At 43.1% G+C, this 21,734-nt stretch overlaps 1 protein-coding gene across 1 annotated transcript in view; it reads left to right on the top strand.

The window, feature by feature from the left end:
* The first annotated feature begins 3,666 nt into the window (after positions 1-3,666).
* Positions 3,667-21,734, top strand: part of SLC15A1 (solute carrier family 15 member 1) — a 37,885-nt gene continuing 19,817 nt past the window's right edge. The window contains exons 1-14 of the mRNA XM_012558266.1: positions 3,667-3,746; positions 4,839-4,975; positions 5,077-5,218; positions 6,122-6,241; positions 8,915-9,014; positions 9,212-9,302; positions 12,109-12,192; positions 14,942-15,024; positions 18,061-18,147; positions 18,745-18,834; positions 20,417-20,461; positions 20,621-20,653; positions 20,739-20,827; positions 21,525-21,606. Coding sequence (XP_012413720.1) covers positions 3,667-3,746; positions 4,839-4,975; positions 5,077-5,218; positions 6,122-6,241; positions 8,915-9,014; positions 9,212-9,302; positions 12,109-12,192; positions 14,942-15,024; positions 18,061-18,147; positions 18,745-18,834; positions 20,417-20,461; positions 20,621-20,653; positions 20,739-20,827; positions 21,525-21,606 — 1,263 coding nt within the window. The remainder of the gene's footprint in view (positions 3,747-4,838; positions 4,976-5,076; positions 5,219-6,121; positions 6,242-8,914; positions 9,015-9,211; positions 9,303-12,108; positions 12,193-14,941; positions 15,025-18,060; positions 18,148-18,744; positions 18,835-20,416; positions 20,462-20,620; positions 20,654-20,738; positions 20,828-21,524; positions 21,607-21,734) is intronic.

Raw genomic sequence — 21,734 nt, 5'->3', positions numbered from 1 at the left:
CATAATGAAAATACAAGGAGGCAAATTTGAGAGGAAGAATCCAGAATGGGGACCATGCAAGAGTTTGAGGTGGTAGCTGGGCTGGAGACTTGATCACACTGTCCAGCTTCTGTGTCTAGGTTCAGCTCCAGACAGCTGGCACGGACAGGGCTTCCTGGTGCTCTGAGCCAAGGAGATGATGGAAGTTATGTAGAGAAATCACACAATCATTAGCCATTAGAGAAACGTATGTCAAAACTACAATGACATACATCTCACCTCGACATTACTGGCTCTAATCCAAAAAACAGAAAATAACAAATGTTGGCGAGGTTGTGGGGAGATTGGAACTCTTACACATTGCTGGTGGGAATGTAAAATGGTACAACCACTATGGAAAATGATATGACGCCTCCTTCAAAAGCTAGAAATCCAGCAATCCCCTTCCTAGGAATATATCCTAGAGAAGTAAGAGCTATCTCACGAATAGACATATGCACACCCATGTTCACTGCAGCATTATTCACAATATCAAAAAGATGGAAACAACCCAGATGCCCATCAACAGAAAAATGGATAACAAACTATGGTACATACACACAGTGGAATACTGCTCACTGATAAAGAACAATGAGGGACCCACCAAACATCTCACAACATGAATGAATCTGGAGGGTGTTATGCTGAGTGAAATAAGTCAATCACTGTATGTGATTGATACACATACACACACACACATATGTATCTATAATATGACACCACTATTATAAAAACTCAAGAAAAGGTTTACACACAGAAAAAAAACAATCTTGGATGGTTACAAGGGAGAGGACAGGTCGGGAGGGGAAATCACTAACTATATAGTAGACAAGTGTCAACTTTGTTGAAGGGAAAGACAACACACAATATAGGAGAAGTCAGCACAGCTTGACCAAGGCAAAGTCATAGAAGCTTCCCAGACACATTCAAATACCTTGAGGGACTGAGGGCTGAGGACCATGGACTCAGAAGACATCTAGATCAACTGGCACAACAAAGTTCATAAAGAAAATGTTCTACATCCTACTTTGGTGAGTAGCGTTTGGGGTCTTCAAAGCTTGCAAGCCGCCATCTAAGATACATTTATTGGTCCCAGCATGTTCGGAGGAAAGGAGAATGAAGGAAGCCAGAGACACAAGGAAAAGATCAGTCCAGAGGACTAACGGACCACATGAACCACGCCTCCACCAGCCTGAGCCCAGAAGAACAAGATGGTGCCTGGCTACCACCACCAACTGCTCTGACAGGGATCACGATAGAGGGTCCCAGACAGAGCGGGAGGAAAATGGAGAACAAAATTCAAATTCACACAAAAAAGACCAGACTTACTGGTCTGACAGACACTGGAGGAACCCCCAAGATTATGATCCCCGGACACCCTACTAACTCAGAACTGAAGCTACTCCCAAAGTCCACCTTTCAGCTAAAGCTTAGACAGCCCTATAAAATAAATAACACATGTGAGGAACATGCTTCTTAGTTCAATCAAGTATACAAGACCAAAGGGGCAACACCTGCCCAAAGGCAAAGATGAGAAGGCAGGAAAGGACAGGAAAACTGGACGAATGGACACGGGGAACCCAGAATAGAAAGGAGGAAAGTGCTGATACATTGCAGGATTGCAACCAATGTCACAGAAAATTTGTGTATAAATTTTTGAATGAGAAACTAAAAAAAAAAAAAACTCCCACACAATATTTGTACTCTGTGTAAAAAGAACTACATCACACTAAATCCAAGTGTGATTTCTGGACCAGCAATACGTGTATGGCCTTGGATCTTGTTAGAAATGCAAATTCTCAGGTACAGAAAAGAGTAAGCCTTCTCAAATAGTAGCCATGAGCCACAAGCATTGATTTTCAATTGGGCTGCTTTTAAAATGGGCAACACTCTAGTGTACATTTTGGTAAAAAAAAAAAAAAAAAAAAACTGTCGCCATTGAGTTGACTCTGACTCATAGTGACCCCATGTGTGTCAGAGTAGAACTGTGCTGTGTGGGGTTTTCGATGGCTGCTTTTTGGGAAGTAGATTGCCAGGCCTTTCTTCCGAGGTAGCTCTGGGTGGACTCGAACCTCCAACCTTTCAGTTAGTGGCCAAGCGTGCTGTTTGCACCACCTAGAGACTGCAACGTGCAGGTAGCCAGAGGCGTTTAAGGAATACTTTTCATTCTCCAGCACAGTGGTTTTCACAGCGTGGTCTCCAGATCAGCAGCAACAGCACACTTGGGAGCTTGCTAGGAAGTAGACTCTCAGGTACATCCCAGACCTCCAGAATGAGCAACTCTGGCGACGGGATGGACAATCTGTTCCAACAAGCCCTCCTGGTGATTCTGACACGCTCTCCAGTTTGAGAGTCACTGCTGCGGGATCCTGGTTTGTAAAATTGCAGGGCATGCTCGGGGAGTCCTGACAACACAGAACTCTAAAGTGAAGTTAGACTTGCAGCGTCCACAGGGACGGATGGGCGGGGGGATAGATTCCCCATGGAAGAGGGCGCAGTATGTGCCAGAACACTGACACCTACAGGGCAGCGCCTTCATGCAGGTTGCAGGCTGAGGCAGTGTTATGGCTAGAACTAGGGGTTAACTCTGGGGCAGAGACTGTGGTTGGGGGGGGGAGTAAAAACGGCTTGGGGGTGGTGTCTGACCTCCTCCAACCCCTTAAGGGGGAAGGAAAACCAAGATCAGCAGCACAAGGCTACATCCCATGAGGCAGAAGCCAGACAAGCCTCCTCTCGCCTCCATCTTTACTAATTCTGACACCAACCGTCCCTCCCACGGCAGTCTCTACTTCTCTGCTGGGTTCAGTAACTCGTTCTAGTGGCCACATAGAACTCACAGACCATACTTACAATTATGAGGTGTATTAGGGAAGTAACTTACAATTCAGGCTCAGGAGCACTCAGGATGCAGTTCTTCCATCAGGACAGCCTCTCCCTGGCCCTAAGTCTCTGCCCAAAGGCACTTAGCTTTCTCCCCTCATGGGCTGGAAAGCCCTCCACACCGTCTCCTGCTGGTCTCTCCTTCCTTGGCGGTGGTGGGCTCCTCTCTGCTCTGGAATTGGCGGCTCTCTCTGGAGGCAAAACTGAGCGATCCCCTTGGTAGGCCACAGTTACCCTATCACACAGTCACCCAGGTGGGAGCTGCAAGACCATGGCTAGAAAGGCCACACACAAAAGTAATTAAATCCACCGCAGCGGGTGAAGAGGCACTCTCAGATTTAGAAGGTTCTGTTACCTAGACTGTTTGCACTGACTCCCTTGAGACACAGTGGTTGCAACAACGGGCTCCAATGTAGCAAGGACTGTGAGGATGGCGCAGGACCAGGCCGTGTTTCGTTCTGTTGTACACGGGGTCGCTATGATTGGAACCGACTCAACCGCACCTAACAACGCCACTTGTACTCTCGTCCTTTTTCCTCTTGCTCGTATAATTCATTTCTCTGACTATAAACCCTGACGGTGCGCTAGGCTTTGTGGGAGACGCTGGGGACGTGGAGATACGCGTGGTTCATTCACTCGAGGGGCTCAGTGTGGAGGGGAGGCAGAGAGAGAAACTGTCAGTGAGCGCACTCTGGCTGTGGAGGGCGGTGGTACAGCAGCAAGCACAGCGCCTACGCCGCCTGGTGGTCCTGGAAGGCGTCTTAAAGCATGGGTACCCAGAGGCTCGTGAAAAGGGACCGGGGCGTCTCTGACAAAGGAGGGGCCATCTTGTGTGTTAAGGAGTTTGGGTGAGGGCGCCGCATATTCAGTGAACAAATAATTGGGTATCGTCAGAACCTTCTGTGCATGGGGAAGAGGCGGGAAGGAAAGCAGAGTCCAGGGAAGAAGAAATGGTGATGAAATCTTCACGGCGTGTTAGACCAAACCAAAACCAACCCCACTGTGGTCAAGTCGATTCCAGCTCATGGTGACCCCATGTGTTACAGACTAGAACGGAGCTCCATAGGGTTTTCTTGCCTGGACTCTTTATGGCAGCAGATTGCCAGGCCTTTCTTTTGCAGCACCGCTGGGTGGGTTCGAACCTCCAGCCTTTTGATTAGGAGTCGAGCGCAAACCATTTGCGCCACCCAGGGACCTCCCTGGGCACCCAGAAGCATTTTGTATTTCAGCTATTTAATCCTCCCAGCAACCCAATGACCTTGTGAGATAATGAATGTTTCACCCCGTGGGTGTGGGCGTCCTGTGCAGTGTCTGAAGGAGGAGATGGTCTGGGGACAATTCTCTGAGCCCCTGGTTCTCAATTCAGACTGCACGTGAGAAGTGCCCGAGGAACTTGTTGAAAGAAGATACAGAGGCCCGGGCCCCACTCCAGGGCAGTGGGCTGGATTCCGGGGCTGGGATCCTACAGAAAGAGGGCTGGAGAGGGCTGGGGAGCAGCGCGTCTTATTGTCGTGAGGCGTCAGAGGGTCTGAGTTTCGAGGCAGCAGAAAAGTATTACAGTTGCTTGACTTTAATGGTGGCGTTTTGTTTTTCTTTCAGGAACGTCCGAATCAGCGGTGTGTATCCTTTTTTCTTCTCCATTTATCTTCACTTTGTAAATTTTATAATGTGTTTTGCTTCTGAATGTTCACAACTTCATTCCCTTAACCAGTAGGTACCGTGCATCAAGCATCAGCTGGGGGGAAATCTTGAGGGTCTGTGTGAAACATCTATTTAGGAAATGCCAGGTTTAGCCCTTCTCAGACTAGCAATAAAACTAGATGGTTTTATTTCATTGTTGTCTCTATGTGCAAAGACGAGAATGAGGGAATGAAAACCTTACAATTCTAGACCCCAGCTCTGGGAAGTCACGGGAAAGTTCCCGAAGCCGCATCATCTAGGTTTGTGAACGGGAACGGTGAGGGACCTATCTCAATCTCCTTCTATTTTTGTCAGAGTTGCCTTGGTTACCCCTTAAGCATCTTCTTCATCGTGGTCAACGAGTTCTGCGAGAGATTTTCCTACTATGGAATGAGAGGTAACTTTTAAACGCGTCTCGCCCTTTGGGGAACCCGTGAGTTCTGGCAGCCAGTTCTAACTTTGTTTCTCCCTCCTTCGCCGCCTTCCCTCTGCACGAAGCCATCCTGGTTCTGTATTTCACACGCTTCCTCGGGTGGGATGATGATCTGTCCACTGCCATCTACCACACCTTTGTTGCTCTCTGCTACCTGATGCCAATTCTTGGAGCTCTGATGGCCGACTCCTGGCTGGGAAAGTTCAAGTGAGTAGTCGGAACTCTCTCGTTAACAAACAAGCCAAAGAAGTAATGATGAGCTTTGTGGTTTGGGATGGAAGAATCTGGGGTGAAGACTCAGGAGTATAAACGCTTAGGAGAGCACTCCAGACGGTGCTTCTGCCATCGTTAGATCTCCCACAGCCTAGCAGAGTGCCTGGCGTTTAGCCGAGTGAGTACAAGTATCATTCACAGGTGTTCTCCTCCTCCAAACAGTTACAACAAAGTTATTTCATCTTGAAATTGCAGCAGGGATGCTCTCTGCCATTAATGACATGCCAGGCACAGAGTTAAGGGCCGGGAAAACAAAGAACTCCCTAATGTATGTCCTGACTGCAGAGGGGCTGGCGCTGCTCAGTGGGCAGAAAGGACACGTGGTACAAGGTAGCTCAGGAGAGCACCTGCTGAGCCCTCTAGGAAAAATTTCCTATGACTTACTGAAGAAGGAAGCAGAGGCTCTTCCAGGCCAAAGGCATGACATGGGCAGAAGGAGGAATGTTTGCTATCTCAAAACAATTCTACAAAAATAACTGCTGGTCCAGACCTGGCCATATATTGTTACCAGTCACTTTGGTTGATGAGTATCTCTCACTGTTTAAAGATACAATGTAATTAGTTAAGTAAAACGAGGCACTGAGTCTTTCAAATAGCTCAAAGATAAAGCGGATCTCTCCCTTCCCTGCCTGCTCTGGCCAGCTCTGTTCTACATTCGCAAGCTATGCAACACAGTCTCAGGCGGGCTGGTGCGCTAAGAATGACCACTTTTATTTACCTTTGAGAAATAGTGTATTCACGACTGGGTTCTTGAAAGTTTTGAAGGAGGGGTCTTTCGTGATGGAGTAAGAAGCGTGTTGCTATTGTGCCGTCAACTTGTGTTCTTTCATTACACAGGACAATTATGTCGCTATCCATTGTGTACACGATCGGTCAAGCCGTCATCTCAGTGAGCTCAATCAATGACCTCACAGACCATGACCACGATGGGACCCCAAATAGCATCTCTGTGCATGTGTGAGTCCATGTTTACGGCCGCTCTAGCCCCCCCGGCACTGGCTGCTTGACTGGTGTTCTAATTTTTAATCATTTTCCTTGAACTTCCCCATGAACGTAGGGAGGCTTTTCCTGTCTCGTCAAAACAATCTAGAGGAGGCTGTTTTCTTAACTAAGAACTGAGTCTTCACTATGTCACCACTGCAGGAGGCATTGCTGACTTTGAGGCGTGGCCGTCCTGAGGACCTCTCAGGTGATGCTTGGTCAGAGGGCAGGCCATTTCTGTTAGATTCCGTCTTCCGTAGAGCGACATATTCTCAATGCCACCACGTCTCCTCAAGACTCTGGTACCTTTGGTTTCCCGTCTTGGGCTACACTTCTGCTTATTTTTCAGTAATTCAGTTTCATGAACCTTTATTCCCAGTCCTGCGTCCTGGGTCCTTGATGGAAAGTGTCACTGATGAACGTTACTCAGCTAGGTAAATTTCCCTTCATTCTGCTGTGACTAGGGTCACGACAGAGGTTCCTGGACAGAGTGGGAGAAAACTATAGAACAAAAAATCAAATTCACAAAAAAGACCAGGCTTGCTGGTCTGACAGAGACTGGAGGAACCCCCAAGACCATGGCCCTAAGACACCCTTCTGACCTAGAGGTGAAGCCGTTCCGAGAGGCCACCTCCCAGCCAAACACCAGACAAGCATGTGAGATACGCAATAACACCCGAGAGGAACGTGCTCCGTAGAACAGTCAATTATGCGAGATCAAAACTGCAGTATCAGCTCAAAAGCAAAAATGAGAAGGAAGGAGGGTTAGAAAATCAGGACGAAAGGGCAGAAATGGGGAGAATGCTGACCCATTGTGGGGAATGAAACCAAGGTCACGAAACACTTTACGTACATTCTATCCAATGGGAAACTAATTTGCTCTGTAAACTTTCACCTAAAAGCACAATTTAAAAAAAAAAACAAAAACCCGTCCTTGCCTAGCGCCCTAGTTGTGAAGATTTATTTTGCGTCCTATTCTTGTGCTTAAGTGCTTGATCTATGGGGAAAAGTCTCCTGCGGGAAAATATAACTGAAATGCAGATTAGTATCTGTGATTCCCCCGGTTCTGGCTTGTTAGTACATCAGACTGCTGTCTAAACTAGGCCCCTTGATGCAGAAAGCCCCTGGATCCCACAGGGCACTGTGTTGGTGGAGGGAAGTGGTTCTGAGCACAGTTGGCTGAGCCCGCCATGTCTGACTGCCAGCTCTCCCGCAGAGCAGCTGTGTGACCCTGGGCAAGTTATCTTCTCTGCCTCAGTTTTCTAACTATAATGAGTAAGAGCGTGGTCTTTGGAGCCGGGCGATGTGGGTTCAAATTCCGGCTGTGCCCCTTACTGGTTGTGCGAGCCTGGGCAAGTTTCTTAACCCCTGTGCCTCACTTTCCTTATTTGTAATAGTACCTACCTCATATAGGACTGCTGTGGGTCAGTCCAGGTAAAGCCCCTACAACACTGCTTAGCACGTGATAAGAGCCCAATAAATCTTAGCTACTTACTTTATTTCATGAGTTACTATTGGAGCATGGCTGAGATCCTCACAAGAGCGCGTGGTACATACTATTAAATTGGCCATGTTTTTGTTATCTTTTAAAATGTGTAGAGTAACGTGGGGTCCTTGTGTGGCACAAATGGGGAGGTGTTCGACTACTACCCCAGAGGTTGGTGGCTGAAACCCACCCAGAGGCACCTCTGAAGACAGACCTGGTGAACTGCTTCCCAAAGGTCACAGCCTTCAAGCAGTTCTACTCTGCATATGTGGGGTTGCCATTAGGCGGAATCAACTAACAACAATGGAGTGACAACGTTAAACATGAGTTGTATTACGAGGCAAACAAAATTAATACCGGAAGGAAAGGATGGGTTTTAAAGAGCTCTTTCTCTGTGCAGTATCCTCCTTGACTTTTTGTGTTTCATGGAAGAGTTTTCAGTATTTTTAAGCAACAATGGCAGGCAAGATGATACAAAACAAAATGCTTGCAAAACTTTAAATTTGCAGTAGCTAACTGTAAAACTAACACAACTACAAAACCAAGGCTGATAAACTCTAGGAATAATTTTTTTTCTCAATTCAGGAAGTGAAATACTTAACAGATAACTTGGAAAATACAAAAGTGAATTAAAATAATCCTTACTCCCACCACCTAGACATAACTATAAACCTTTTTCTATACTTCCCTCTAGTCTTCTGCACTTTGTAAACAAATCAGATCGTGCTACATAACCTGACGTTCTGCTTTTCAACTAAACCGTGTTTTTCAGCATCAATTCTTCACCGTTACCAGCCTGTTATAACTGTACCAGAGACAATGCTTATATTTGTTAATTAATTAACAACAGATTTGTTCATCTGTTTACTGGATAATGATAAGGCTCAAGAGAACTCCATACATCAATCTCTGTTCGGACTTCAAGTTACTGCCATGAATTTTCTAGATGGTAAATTATTAGACAAAGGCACGATCTTGAAGGTCCATGAATTCAAGTTTTTTTGAACGATCGAGTCTGCATTTCCTATAACTTATCTTCCTCAGAAAGTTGGGGGCCCTTCCCTGTGTCTGCCACTGCCCCAGGTCCTCTCAGGGAAATGAGGGAAAGAGAAGGCTCTGCTTTTAGGATCTGACAGTTGGACAATAACTCCTTCTTTCCCCAGGGCGTTGTCCATGATTGGTCTGGTCCTGATAGCCCTTGGTACGGGAGGAATAAAGCCGTGTGTGTCTGCATTTGGTGGAGATCAGTTTGAAAAGGGGCAGGTAAGAACATGCGCCTTCACAAAAACCACAGAAATGGAATCAAATTCCAGTGACTGAAAAAAAAAGATCCCAAAATCTGTTCTCCAGTTGGTTCTTTTCAAGTACGCTTGAACGAGCAAAGTCAGATCATCCTTACATTTGATCAGCTGATATACAGGCAAGGTGGTTGTACTTTAAAATTATCCTTTTCATTACAGGAAAAACAAAGAAACAGATTTTTTTCCATCTTTTACTTGTCCATCAATGCTGGCAGTTTGCTTTCTACGATCATTACTCCCATGCTCAGAGGTAAAAACAAAACAAAACAAAAAAAACCTGAGAAGGACTTCTGTTTCGCTTTTTGAATTGTGGGAAAGAAAGCCAGGTGAAAACATTAAGTCTTTGTTTTGCGTGTTTTGCTTTGCCTCTCTGGCTGCTCTTCCTTGATGCTTCAGCCATCTGACACGTGGTAGGGTATACACTGAAATCCAGAATATGAGCTGCTGTTTTGTTTTCAAGTTCTATTTCCTTTTCTAATCTTATTTGAGAAGGAGCCCTGGTGGTGCAGTGGTAAGCACTCAGCTGCTAACCAAAAGGTTGGTGGTTCAAACCCACCAGCCGCTCCTTGGGAGAAAGCTGTGGCAATCTGCTTCCGTAAAGATTACAGCCTTGGAAACCCTATGGGGCAGTTCTACTCTGCCCTGTAGGGTCACTATGAGTCAGAATCAACTCCATGGCAACAGGTATAAATTTTATTTGAATCCCTTAACTCAATGAACACTGCGTAGTCTAAAACATCCTTAGCGTAGTATTCGACTTACAAAAAAGAAAAATATTATTAATCCAAAGTCCTTAGTCACAGCAAGAGGTAAGAGTTGAGAGACAGTATCTGGAAACAACACTCGGCTGAGGCTGCAGCTGATAGTTTCGCCTTCAAGCTTTGCTCCCCCGTGATGCTTCAGTGAGTCAGGAAGGATGTGGGGAGCAAGGTTTTATCCTTTGCTTTCCTACCATCTCAAGGGCTTCCTAAAGAGATGTTCAGAGAAACAGAATGAGATCGTAACAATTGAAAGTGCTCAGATGTTTGTGCTTGCTAATGCTCCACGCAGTCTGTGAACTTCTCGTGTGGAAGATACTACTAGGGGACAAAAGAGCAAGACCATGGTGCTCTCACTGAGGATCACGTTTATGAAATACAATATTTTATAGGGATTACCGAAAGGTTAGTGTTTCGAACCCACCAGCAGCAGCTCAGGGGGAGAAAAGACCTGGTGATCTGCTCCCATAAATATTACAGCTTAGGAAACCCTAGTGGGAGAAAAGACCTGGCAATCTGCTGCTGTAAAGATGACAGCCTACGAAACCCTATGGGGCAGCTGTACTCCATCCTACAGGGTCGCTATGAGTCAGAATTGACTCAACAGCACACAACAACAACACGTATTTATGCATAAAGTACTAGTTTGGAGACATCGCTTAAAGTCCATTCCAACTTATTTTATGTAAAAATTTAGTAGCTTGTATTCTTGTATTATGTTTCCTCACCTCCCCCCTGGACAGTACATGCTAGAGTATGTGCTATGTGTGTGTGAATTATAGAATTTGGTAAAGGATTCTTTTTTAGAGGTAAAATCATAACTCCCAAACAAATACATACTGAACGTGTGTCAAAGATTTTATTTAACTCATTAATTAATGAGGGAACTGGAAAGCTGTTATTGTCAGTTCAAATAAGGATTTGATTTGCAGACATTATATTCTCTGCTAGGAAAAAAAAACTATTCTGCATTGCCATAAGCACTAATCATCTGCCTGCCTGTCTCCTACTAATTAACTTCTTTCTCTACAACATTGTGAAATAAGCTAATCAAAGACAAAGTCAAAACCCCTATAGGATCAGACAATCTCAGAGGTCCCAGCATTCCATTGAAAGGATAGCCAGTAATCTCTTTTGCCTACTCCAAAGTCTTATTTTTTTACAAATCCTAGGATTTCAGAGCTAAAGTAGAAAGGTCAATCAGCAATCTGGACAGAGTCGTTTATTTATAATAACTGTTTTCACTCTACAAAGGCATGGTTGAGTAGCTGTGAAAATGACTGAATGGCCCCCAAATGGCCCCCAATGCCTAAAATATTTCCTGTCTGGCCCTTTACAGAAACGTTCGTAGACCCCACCTGTCTTCCTGTTATCTAGTACTGCTATAACAGATATACCACAAGAGAATGGCTTTAACAAACAGATTTATTCTCTCAAAGTCTAGGATACAAGAAGTCCAAATTCAGGGTGCCAGGGGAAGTCTTTCTCTCTGTCGGCTCTGGAGGAAGGTCCTTGTCATCAATCTTCCCCTGGTCTAGGAGCTTCTCAGCACAGGGACCCTGGGTCCAAAGGATGCACTCGCTCCTAACTCTTGTTTCTTGGTGGTATGAGGTCCCCGTGTCTCTCTGCTTGTGTGTCCCTCTTTTATATCTTAAAAGAGATTGACTTAAAACACAATCCAATCTTGTAGATTGAGTCCCGTCTCATTAACATAACTACTGCTAATCCCAACTCATTAACATCACAGAGAAAGGATTTACAACACATAGGAAAATCACATCAGATGACAAAATGGTGGACAATCACACAATGCTGGGAATCATGGCCTAGCCAAGTTGACAGATATTTTTGGGAGACACAATTCAATCCATGACACTGCACTAGGTCATCTAACTGTTTCTTAATTAGCTCAAATTCAGGAACATACAATCTTGATTTTTCCAGTGCAGTTTTGATTCTACCTACTGAGTCCCAGTATCTCCAAGTTACTGTATCCAGGTCAAATTTATCTCCTCCACTAACAAAATTGACAGATCATAACGAGGCACACTGATTTTGGCTTGGCTAGAGTCACACATCTATTTAGGGGCTAAGATTAGAACCTGTCTCTGTCTCCTGCTCTTTCTACTACGATGCTATTTTGCTCAGCTGGCACTGACATCAGTGAGGCAGATGGATAAGTCTAGAATATTAAGTGAAAACAATATGCAATAACCAGTTAAGGATTTTTTCAAAAACAGGAACTATCTGAGCATTACCAACGCCATAATCAATTCTAATCATGTAATTTCTCCCCAGTTCAAGAGTGTGGAATTCACAGTAAACAAGCTTGCTACCCGCTGGCGTTTGGGGTTCCTGCTGCTCTCATGGCTGTGTCTCTGAGTAAGTGGAAATCAGTTAAACTCATCTATGGTCAGATCAGGCCCTGCCTTAATTACTGTCACTGATTTTTTTGAAGTCCATGTAACAAACTGTAACAAAAGTAGTATAAAGAACTGCCATCACAATAACTGATCTCTATTTGCCTGGAGCAACAGAGGAAGAAGGAAAGTCAGTAATAGGAGGAGGATATGGAATGTGTGGCTCATTGCCTCCATGAACAACTGCCTCCTTTGCCATGAGACCAGGAAGAACTAGTTGGTGCCTGGCAGCTATTACTGAAAATTTTGATCAAGGATTCTATAGCGGAATCCTGATCAAAAGGGGGAAAATGCAGGAAAAAAATTCAAATTCCAACGGGCTCCAGAAACTCTGGATGAACCCCCAAAACTATTGCCTTGAGATAATCTATAAACCTTAAACCAAAAATATCCCCTGAAGTCTTCTTAAAACCAAACAATAATTTAGCTTAACTAGTAAACAAAAGGCCTGCCTTGAGCATAAATGCTCTTTAAAGAACTATCTATATGAGAGCAAATTGACAACAGCAACTGTAAAGATTAGATAGGAATCCTGGGGGCAGTAAATTTATGTTAATGAGGGGGGAATGGCTCAGAAAATGAGAGTGATAATGGTTGCAGCAACTCAAAGAATCTAATCAATGTCACTGAATTGTTTATGTAGAACCCTGAATTGGTGTATGTTTCGCTGTGTCTATTCTCAACAACAACTAAATAAGTAAACAAACAACAATTGCCATCAGATGTTTAACAGGCTCTGAGTATTCAAAGAGTTAGCACATCTATTGAGGGAAAGGGAAACAAAAAAGATTTACAGAAAAAGGAAATGACAGAGTTGGACATTTGAAGGTTTGATGCTATTTGGGCAGATTTGGACGAAGGAGATATCATGTACTACACTAGATCAACCCATGGCTGAACGCTATAGTTTGCAGGAAGAAACTGTAACCTGGTTTAATTGTCATTTATATACTTCCAGTGAACGTCTAAATTTCCATAATGTATCATCTGGAAATCTTTCTACCAGTACACCTCCCCTCTGGAAGGAATATATGCGTATATTACAAAAAAAACAAACTCAACCGCCGTCAAGTCAATTCCGACTCATAGCGGCCGTATAGGACAGAGTAGAACCACCCTGCAGGTTTTCCAAGGCGTGCGTATACCGGATGCACTAATTTGCACGCTACTTCTCCACGTTGGCTTTTTAGGAAATGTGAAGAGTTTTCCACATGGGAGAGAGTCTGACTGGAAAGCTGGCGGCACAAGAGGGAAAACAGAAGCCAGTAGCCAACTCAAGTTTTCATAGCCTCTTCTCCCACCCAAATAGAGTAGCTGTCAGCCACTGTCTTTATCTGGGTTTTTTTTCTGTTTTAATAGCATCGAGCAGGCCCCTTTTAAATCTCTTTTGCTCATGTTTTAGCAGTTTAGCTTTATCCTTACATCTCTGTTGAAGCTCAGTATTCTCCCCTTTTTATATATGTCCATTTTCTTCCAAATACTGCCACATTTCCCTAGAAGGCCACGTGCACCGTCTTCTCCAATTTGGGGAAGCAAGACAGACAGCACTTCAAAAAGCGTTGTTCTGTACCAGATACCGTATTAAGTACTTTAGGTAAATTCTCATTTAGTCTGTATAAGTCATTCTTACATCAAAGGTCATGATTTTTCTTCTAGATAAATAAAAAACAGGCCAAATCCTGTGTATGGGTCAACGCCACCTCTAAAATTCCTACGTGCAACAACCTTCTGCTTAAATTAGGTTTTGGTTAATTAGAAGCTTAAATATTAAAATAGTAGTTGGCAAAAAAATGTAGACTTAATCTCTTGGGCATCTTCTTGCTCTGGGCAAGGATATAGGTAAACTATTTCTTCAACTATAAAGAACTATCTATAATACAGGAAATTCATGGAGGTGTGCTTGGGAGTTAGCTCCTGTCAAGTCTCATTTCAAGGCCCTCTTAATTGAAGAAACACATAGAATTTAAACTATCCATCAGTGTCTTTAAATCATTGAATTGTGATATTGATCATCAGAAGTCTTAGTAAAAGTCCCCAGCAGAAATACTTTTTCTAAGTAATTTTCACAACATGCCTTTTGTAAAAAAGGTCCATGGAAGAATCATCTCCTTGAAAAAGCATTTTTCACTTCTGTAAAACTGTAGCTGGAGATACAATTAATTATAACTATGTTCCTGTACAATGACTAGAGAATAAATCCTGCCACATATGATTAAGTAAAAGTTTTAATAGGTTAATTCCTATTTTTTTCTGGATTAAAAAAAAAAAAAGCTTTCTCTTACCATATCAGCCAGAATACTGGAGCTATGTTTACTGTCTTTAGACAGTAATTCATTAATCTGTTATGTGAAAGCACTCATTCTTTTTGTATCCCTTTAAATAGGCATAGAATTGGTGCTTAAATAATTGGACCAGGTGTCTATCAGCAGTCCCAAGCTCTGGGAAGTAGACAGTATCAGGCGTAAATGTTTGTATGTTAGAACATAAATACATGACTCAGAAGTTCTTCTGATTGTTAGTATCAAAAGCAGTTTGTCAACTTTTCTGAATCTCCAGAAGCCTGTGGGGTAGGTAGGTAAACCTATTCTACAAGTAATCCTAGTATTTCTGCAATGAGGTTATAACTCCAATAAAAGCATGACTATCTACAGTAAGGTCACAGGACAGGTCTGTCAGACACCAGGTAATGTGTCTTCTCTTGCTCTATCTAGTTGTGTTTGTCCTTGGCAGTGGAATGTACAAGAAGTTCAAGCCGCAGGGCAACATCATGGCCAAGGTGGCCAAGTGCATTGGTGTAAGTATTTCTGTAGTTTTCCCTCGATGACTTCCGATCACTGCAGAACTTCCTACCTCCTTTACATTCAGATTCAATGTGGCTTTGACTTTCCTTCAGACACGTTACCTGCAATCTTAACTACTTTGATGAATTGAAGTTTCTGACGAGACTCACCAAATGCAAAGTGTAAACAAAGAGCACAAACATAATTCAGAGAGGGAAGAATAAAAATGGGTCTTGAGATTATAAAATACGATCAATGATCAGGGGAAAGCAAATCAAAGTGACTCTTCACCTAGCAAACTGGCAAATAATGGCTGGTGTCTGTAAGGGAGTAGTGTAATAACACAAATGGGGAGGCTCAGCTTGTCAAGAGTCTGAAGTGTATCAAGACTAAAGTGTTCAAACACTTAGGGTCAGTAACCCTATTTCTAGGAATTAAAGCTAAGAAAACAATTTTTTAAATGAGCACACAAAATGAACACACCTCACATGTCGATCATCACTGTAGTATTTATAGCAGCAAAATGTTTTGTACACTGTTGTTGTTGTGAGGTGCCGTCAAGTCGGTTCCGACTCATAGCGACCCCATGTACAACAGAATGAAACACTGCCCAGTCCTGCCCCATCCTCACAATCCTTGCTATGTTTGAGCCCCTTGTTGCAGCCACTGTGTCAATCCATCTCGTTGTGGGTCTTTCTCTTTTTTGCTGACCCTATACTTTACCAAGCATGATGTTCTTCTCCATGGAGTGGTCCCTCCTGATAACAAGTCCAAAGTATGTGAGACCAAGTCTTGCCATCCTCCCTTCTAAGGAGCACTCTGGCTGTACTTCTTCCAAGACAGATTTGTTCATTCTTCTGGCAGTCCATGGTATCTTCAATATTCTTCGCCAACATCATAATTCAAAGGCATCAATTCTTCTTCAGTCTTCCTTATTCATTGTCCCGCTTTCACACGCATATTAGGTGACTGAATGCTAAATTCCTAAAAAGATGAGAATGACGTTTAACTTACAATACATCTATGGTGTATCACGTAGCCATCAGAAGTCATGTTTCAAAGAATATTCGGTGATAAGAATGTGCAGAATACAATTTCTTCCACATGCATCTACATGGTGTATGTGCATACAGGGACATATTTAGGCAAGAAATAAAGGTTGAGAGTGGAAATCTTTGGAAAATGGAATCAAATAACAGTTTTACCTACATATTTTCCATTTTCTTTAGTAGAAAATGATGTAATAATATACATTTTATAATCAGGAGAAAATACGTCACTTATCTATAATAAAAAAAATACATGTGTGAATAATCTTTTCAGCGAAAAGGCAGCCATAAGATAATTTTAGGAGCCCTGGTGGCACATTGGTTAAGCGCTTGGCTGCTAACCGAAAGGTTGGTGGTTTGAATTTTATGCAGCCTAAATACCAGCAGCTCCCTGGGAGAAAGACCTGGCTGTCTGCTTGTGTAAAGATTTACAGCCTTGGAAACCCTATGGGGCAGATCTACTCTGTCCTATAGGGTTGCTATGAGTCGGAATCCACTCAATGGTAATAGGTAAGCTAATTTTAGATGACTTACTTGCTGTCTACCTGGCTTTTGAATGTATTAAATTATACAGGTATTCCTCACTTTGTGAAGTATGTACTGAGAAGTCTGTGTCCTCTCCTCCTCGCCAAAATATTCCCTTCATTTGCAACTATTCCCTTTTCGTCCTGCACTTTCGACTCTAAGATCAGATCTATTCCCACTGAAAAGTTTTTCCCAAGTTAAGAAGGGACCTTACCAGTCATCTATCCAATTCCTTCCTTCACAAGTACTTGACAACTCAGTTCAGATTCCCAAAGAACAGCTTCAAGCCATTTAGAGTCACGAGAACCGTTATCGCTAAAGTCAGCCAGGAGCTTAGAGTTACTGCCTTTTAGTCACACGTTCTCACCACCACCATCGCCTCCTCTCGCTTCTCTGAAAGGCCGAAAGGCCGCTCGCTAAACAACACTAGCAAAGAACCAAACCTGCTGCCATCGAGTCAATTCCGACTCACAGCCACCCTACAGGACAGAGGAGAACTGCCCCACAGGGTTTCCAAGGAGCGCCTGCTGGATTCGAACTGCCCACCTTTTGGTTAGCAGGCGAGCTCTTAACCACTGCACCACCAGGGCTCCAACAAAGAGCCAGTAGCCAACATATTTTTCTGACTAGTGTTACCATTCTTAAAATGTTGTTTAACTACAACCTTTGTTCTCTTGTAAATACATTTCTACGTAGTGCCTTCTCTTTCTGTGGCCACAGAGCACTTATTACAGAAATGCACTATCTAGTACGGTAACCACTGGCCACATATGGCTCTTGAGCGCTGGAAATGTGACACGTGCAATTGAGGAACTGACTTTTACATTGTATTTAATTTGAATTTAAAAATGATACTCAATTCACCTACTGTAAATCTTTCAGTGCGTCTGCAACAATTTAGCTATGTCAATCTTGTTTTTCAAAGGTAAATTCTATGCAGTCTAAATACAGATAAAATATTTCGATAAAAATTTAGCATCCAAATTGCGATGTGCTATAAGTGTAAAATACACCCTGGATTTTGAAGACTAAGTACGAAGAAATGATATAAAATGTCTCATTAATTTTTTTTGTTGACTGCATGTTGAAATGGTGTTTGCAGTTTATTGGGATAAATAAAATATATTTAAACTTAATTTCACCTACTTTGTTTTTACTTTTTAATATGGCTACTAGGAAACTTAAATTACAAATGTACCTGACATTGTCTTTCCAGTGAACACAAGTAGGATCTGAAGAAGAGGCAGTGACGCTTCTGACTTCATTAGCCCCAGCTCAAACACTCCTGGTTAGAAAGAAACCAGGAATGAATGCATCAGTTATGCCTTTTGCCATGCTCATTATAGGAGCATATAGAAGATTTTATATTTTGCTTTTCTCACACATTTTTATTTTTCCATTAAAAAGAGCTTAATTGCAATGTACTTCCCTGTACTTGATACTGCTTTAAAATTATATTTTTCTTCCTTCCTTCAGTTTGCCATCAAAAACAGGTTTAGGCATCGGAGTAAGGAATTTCCAAAGAGGGAACACTGGCTGGACTGGGCTAAAGAGAAATATAATGTAAGTAATAATTACTGTTAAATGGCCCCGATTAATCTCCCTCTAGGAAGTGAAAACCCGGAGTCTCAATCCACAGTATTTCGTGTACATGGACAAAATCATCCGTTTTACCTTCATAACATTTATTAGCATTTTAAATACTATTACATGAGAGCGTATTTTTATATTGAGAAGAACTTGATAAACAATGGGCATAATTTATCTGGAAACAGTATTATCTATTCATAGGTTTTCATTCTGCTGAAAACCAAAACCGAACCCATTTCCACTGGGTCAATTTTGACCTCTATTCTGTATAGCGTACCACTAATTAGATGTAATTGCAATTTAATCCGAATGCAGAAGAGTAAGTTATGGGGCAGGTAGTAGTGAATTCTAGTCATTTTACCTCCTAAATAGATGTTTTAATTCCTATTTTGGATGCATAGCGATCTTTCACTTTTCGAAAAAAACCTGTGGTAGGGTTCTTTGGAACAATTAATCACCTCCCAGTTTGTCTCGAGATGCCGATATTTCTACACTGAAAACTGAGCAGAGCGTGGTAGCTGTGAGTGACACAGTGGTGGCTGATCTGTCCCTCCTCCACTCCAACTGCAGGACCGGCTTATCTCTCAAATTAAGATGGTTACCAGGGTGCTGTTCCTGTATATTCCACTCCCAATGTTCTGGGCACTGTTCGATCAGCAGGTAACGTGAAATGACTTTTCTGTACTTCTTCATTTAGCAAACCTTCTTTGGGCCCTTCCACGGACCAAGCAGTGTTAGCACTTAGCTCCTAAAAATGTTACCTTTGGGTTTCTTTTAGGTATTTCTTTTATTTGACAATTGTTAGATCATATCGAGTTTCTTTTTAAAACACCAGTTCTAGATGGTCCTATCTACATTTCTGTTGCAAGGCAATGAAGAAAACTAGGTGTGGTCAAGTAAAGTAGCCTTGGGAAAGATTTGACCACAGCTTCCAGGAACTGTTGCCAATCAAAATTGAAAGTGAACAGTTTGTTTTTCGACTGATGCAGCGTGGTAAAAAGGTGTATTGCCTTTTAGGGAGCCAGAGAATATTTACACTGGGAAGGGACCAATACCTTCCACTGTAAAATGGGGACGTTTGGGCTGGGGATGTGAAATGACGCCTCTGAAGTCATCCACACCAGAGTAGTGAACCAAAGCCCAGATTTCCTGACTTAGTGCTGTGGTCTTCCTGCCACAGCTGTAAGACACGTGCCTGAGAGTTTTCCAGAATCCTATTAGGCAGCTCAACTCATGATCCTCGGGAGACAGGGTACTAGGATTTCGCTCTTTTAGAAACTGGAATTTAAAACACACCCTTTCATTGTGAAGGAGGGATTATTCTAAGGGTAAACTATCTCTTGGAAGAAATGCAAGCTTAGACATTAGTCTCCTCATTTATAAGGATGAGACTTAGGCCAGCATCTTAGGGACCAAGAAGGCAGTCTTGCACAGTGGTTGGGAGCTGGCTACTGGAACCAGACTTGCACTGGAAACAGACTCCATCACCCAGTAGCTGTGGGAGCTGGAGTAGTCCCTTACTGAGAGGGGAATAGCCCACCTCAAGACTGTGAGGATCAAATTAGAGAATGCACATAAAGTACTCAGTGACTGGCAGATATTAAGGATGCGAACAATAGCTTATTTCTTGACCTTGTCTTCCTGGTAGAGTTGATGGATTCATGTTGAAACACGGGTAGTCCTCCATGGAAATCATCATACATACTTGCATGGTCCTGGGATGGCTGTTACTATAGAATAGGTTAAATGTAACTAGGCCACCCAGGTTTAAACCCATCACTCTCTTGATGGAAATCAATTCTAGGATGACCTAGACTGTCAAAAATAACTCTGAACAGAGATAATCTGCTTGAAACGATGCCAGCAGTGAGTATGGGACATCCTCAGTGTCGGTGGGTAGCTTCTGTCACCTTGTAGGTGATGTCGTACCTTCCGACAAGCCTCAGAAATGCACCCTCCTATTTTCTAAGTACAGCTTTATCCCACAGTACTACTTCGGACGTTCTTCACGGGGGGTTGGAGTCCTACATATTGCACTCATTTGTACAACAGGAATGTGGGTTGTTTCTTTTTACCCAGTATTATAATGAAGCCAGGACACTAATCAGATGTTAAAAAAAGAAAAAGAAAATCCCATGACATTTCAGACCTCATTCCTGATCTGAAAGGACTCACCACTGACTTGTAAAAACTTAAAAGCCCACGTTCCCAAATGACGCAGTAAATGTTGTTGGTCTTTAAGGGCTCAAGGTGGACACTGCAGGCAACAACTATGAATGGAAAAATCGTAAGTTGTAGACATCAAAGTAGGTCGTCGTCCTGGGTCACTGTGCCTTTGTTTTAGTCCCTTGATCCCTTTTCTCCTTCCCTTTCATGTCGTTCCTAACCCCCTCCCCCAAATGATCATCTGTGAGAGATTATCAATGACATTTTTTTTTCTTTTTAGGGAGTTATCGAAATTCAACCAGATCAGATGCAGGTAGGAGAACAAATTTAAGTTGCTTTCAGAGATCAAAGTCATCTTTGAGACAAAGATTAACATTTCATCTCTACTTCATCTCCAGACTGTGAACGCCATTTTGATCGTTATCATGGTCCCCATTGTGGATGCTGTGGTGTATCCTCTGATTGCAAAAGCCGGTTTCAATTTCACGTAGGTGACCGGTGGGTCTGCGTTGGGGCCAGGCTCCATCAGTGTTACGGCTTTGCAAATAGGCTGCGTTCTCTCAGCTTCTGGTACATCAGGGAAAAGAATTTCCGTCTCCCCTTCCCCAACGCCACCTATGTGATGGGGTTTTGTACAAGAATTCATAAACTAACGTTTGTGTGCTGACGGCTCTGAAAACCTGCCCTTAAAAAAAAGTGCAATTAACGGCAGCCTGAAAAAAGTTTTAATTAAGGTTTCTTTATATATGTAGATGATATAAATGTTCACTGCAATCCTGAATACTGCCTGAACTAGAGTTTATAGGGAGTCCTGGTGGTGCAGTGGTTAAGAACTCAGTTGCTAATCAAAAGGTCGGCCGGTGGAATCTACCAGGCGCTCCCTGGAAACCCTATGGGGCAGTTCTACTCTGTCCTATAGGGATGCTATGAGTCAGAATCGACTCGACAGCAACGGGTTTAGAGTTTACAGAATGAAAATGTAAAAATACAAAGGAGAAGCTGCTTTACATTTATACTCTTCGTCTTAGTCGTAAGTGATGGAGGGAGGGACACTTTGAACTCCATGTGTTTTGTAGAAAAGTTAGTTTTGGAGGGATTGGTGGGTAAGCAGTGTTTCTTTTGTGGGACTGTGGCTCTTTTGTGTGAGACTGGTTGAGATTCACTCTCCGTTTGTCCTGAATCAGCCCGCTGAAGAAGATGACAGTCGGAATGTTCCTGGCTTCCACGGCCTTCATAGCAGCTGCCATTGTACAAGTGGAAATTGATGTGAGTTCTCTTTGGATTCTCGAGCTCCCTCTCCCGGGGGGTTAGGTGGGACGTTGTCTTTGGATTCTCCAGCGCCCTCTCCCGGGGGGTTAGGTGGGACATTGTCTTTGGATTCTCCAGCGCCCTCT

Source organism: Trichechus manatus, unplaced genomic scaffold (genome assembly GCF_000243295.1).
Source record: "Trichechus manatus latirostris isolate Lorelei unplaced genomic scaffold, TriManLat1.0 scaffold00153, whole genome shotgun sequence".
In the NCBI taxonomy this organism is placed as follows: Eukaryota; Metazoa; Chordata; class Mammalia; order Sirenia; family Trichechidae; genus Trichechus; species Trichechus manatus.
Note: the sequence above shows the minus strand (reverse complement) of the source record. Positions and strands in the feature narration are given on the sequence as shown.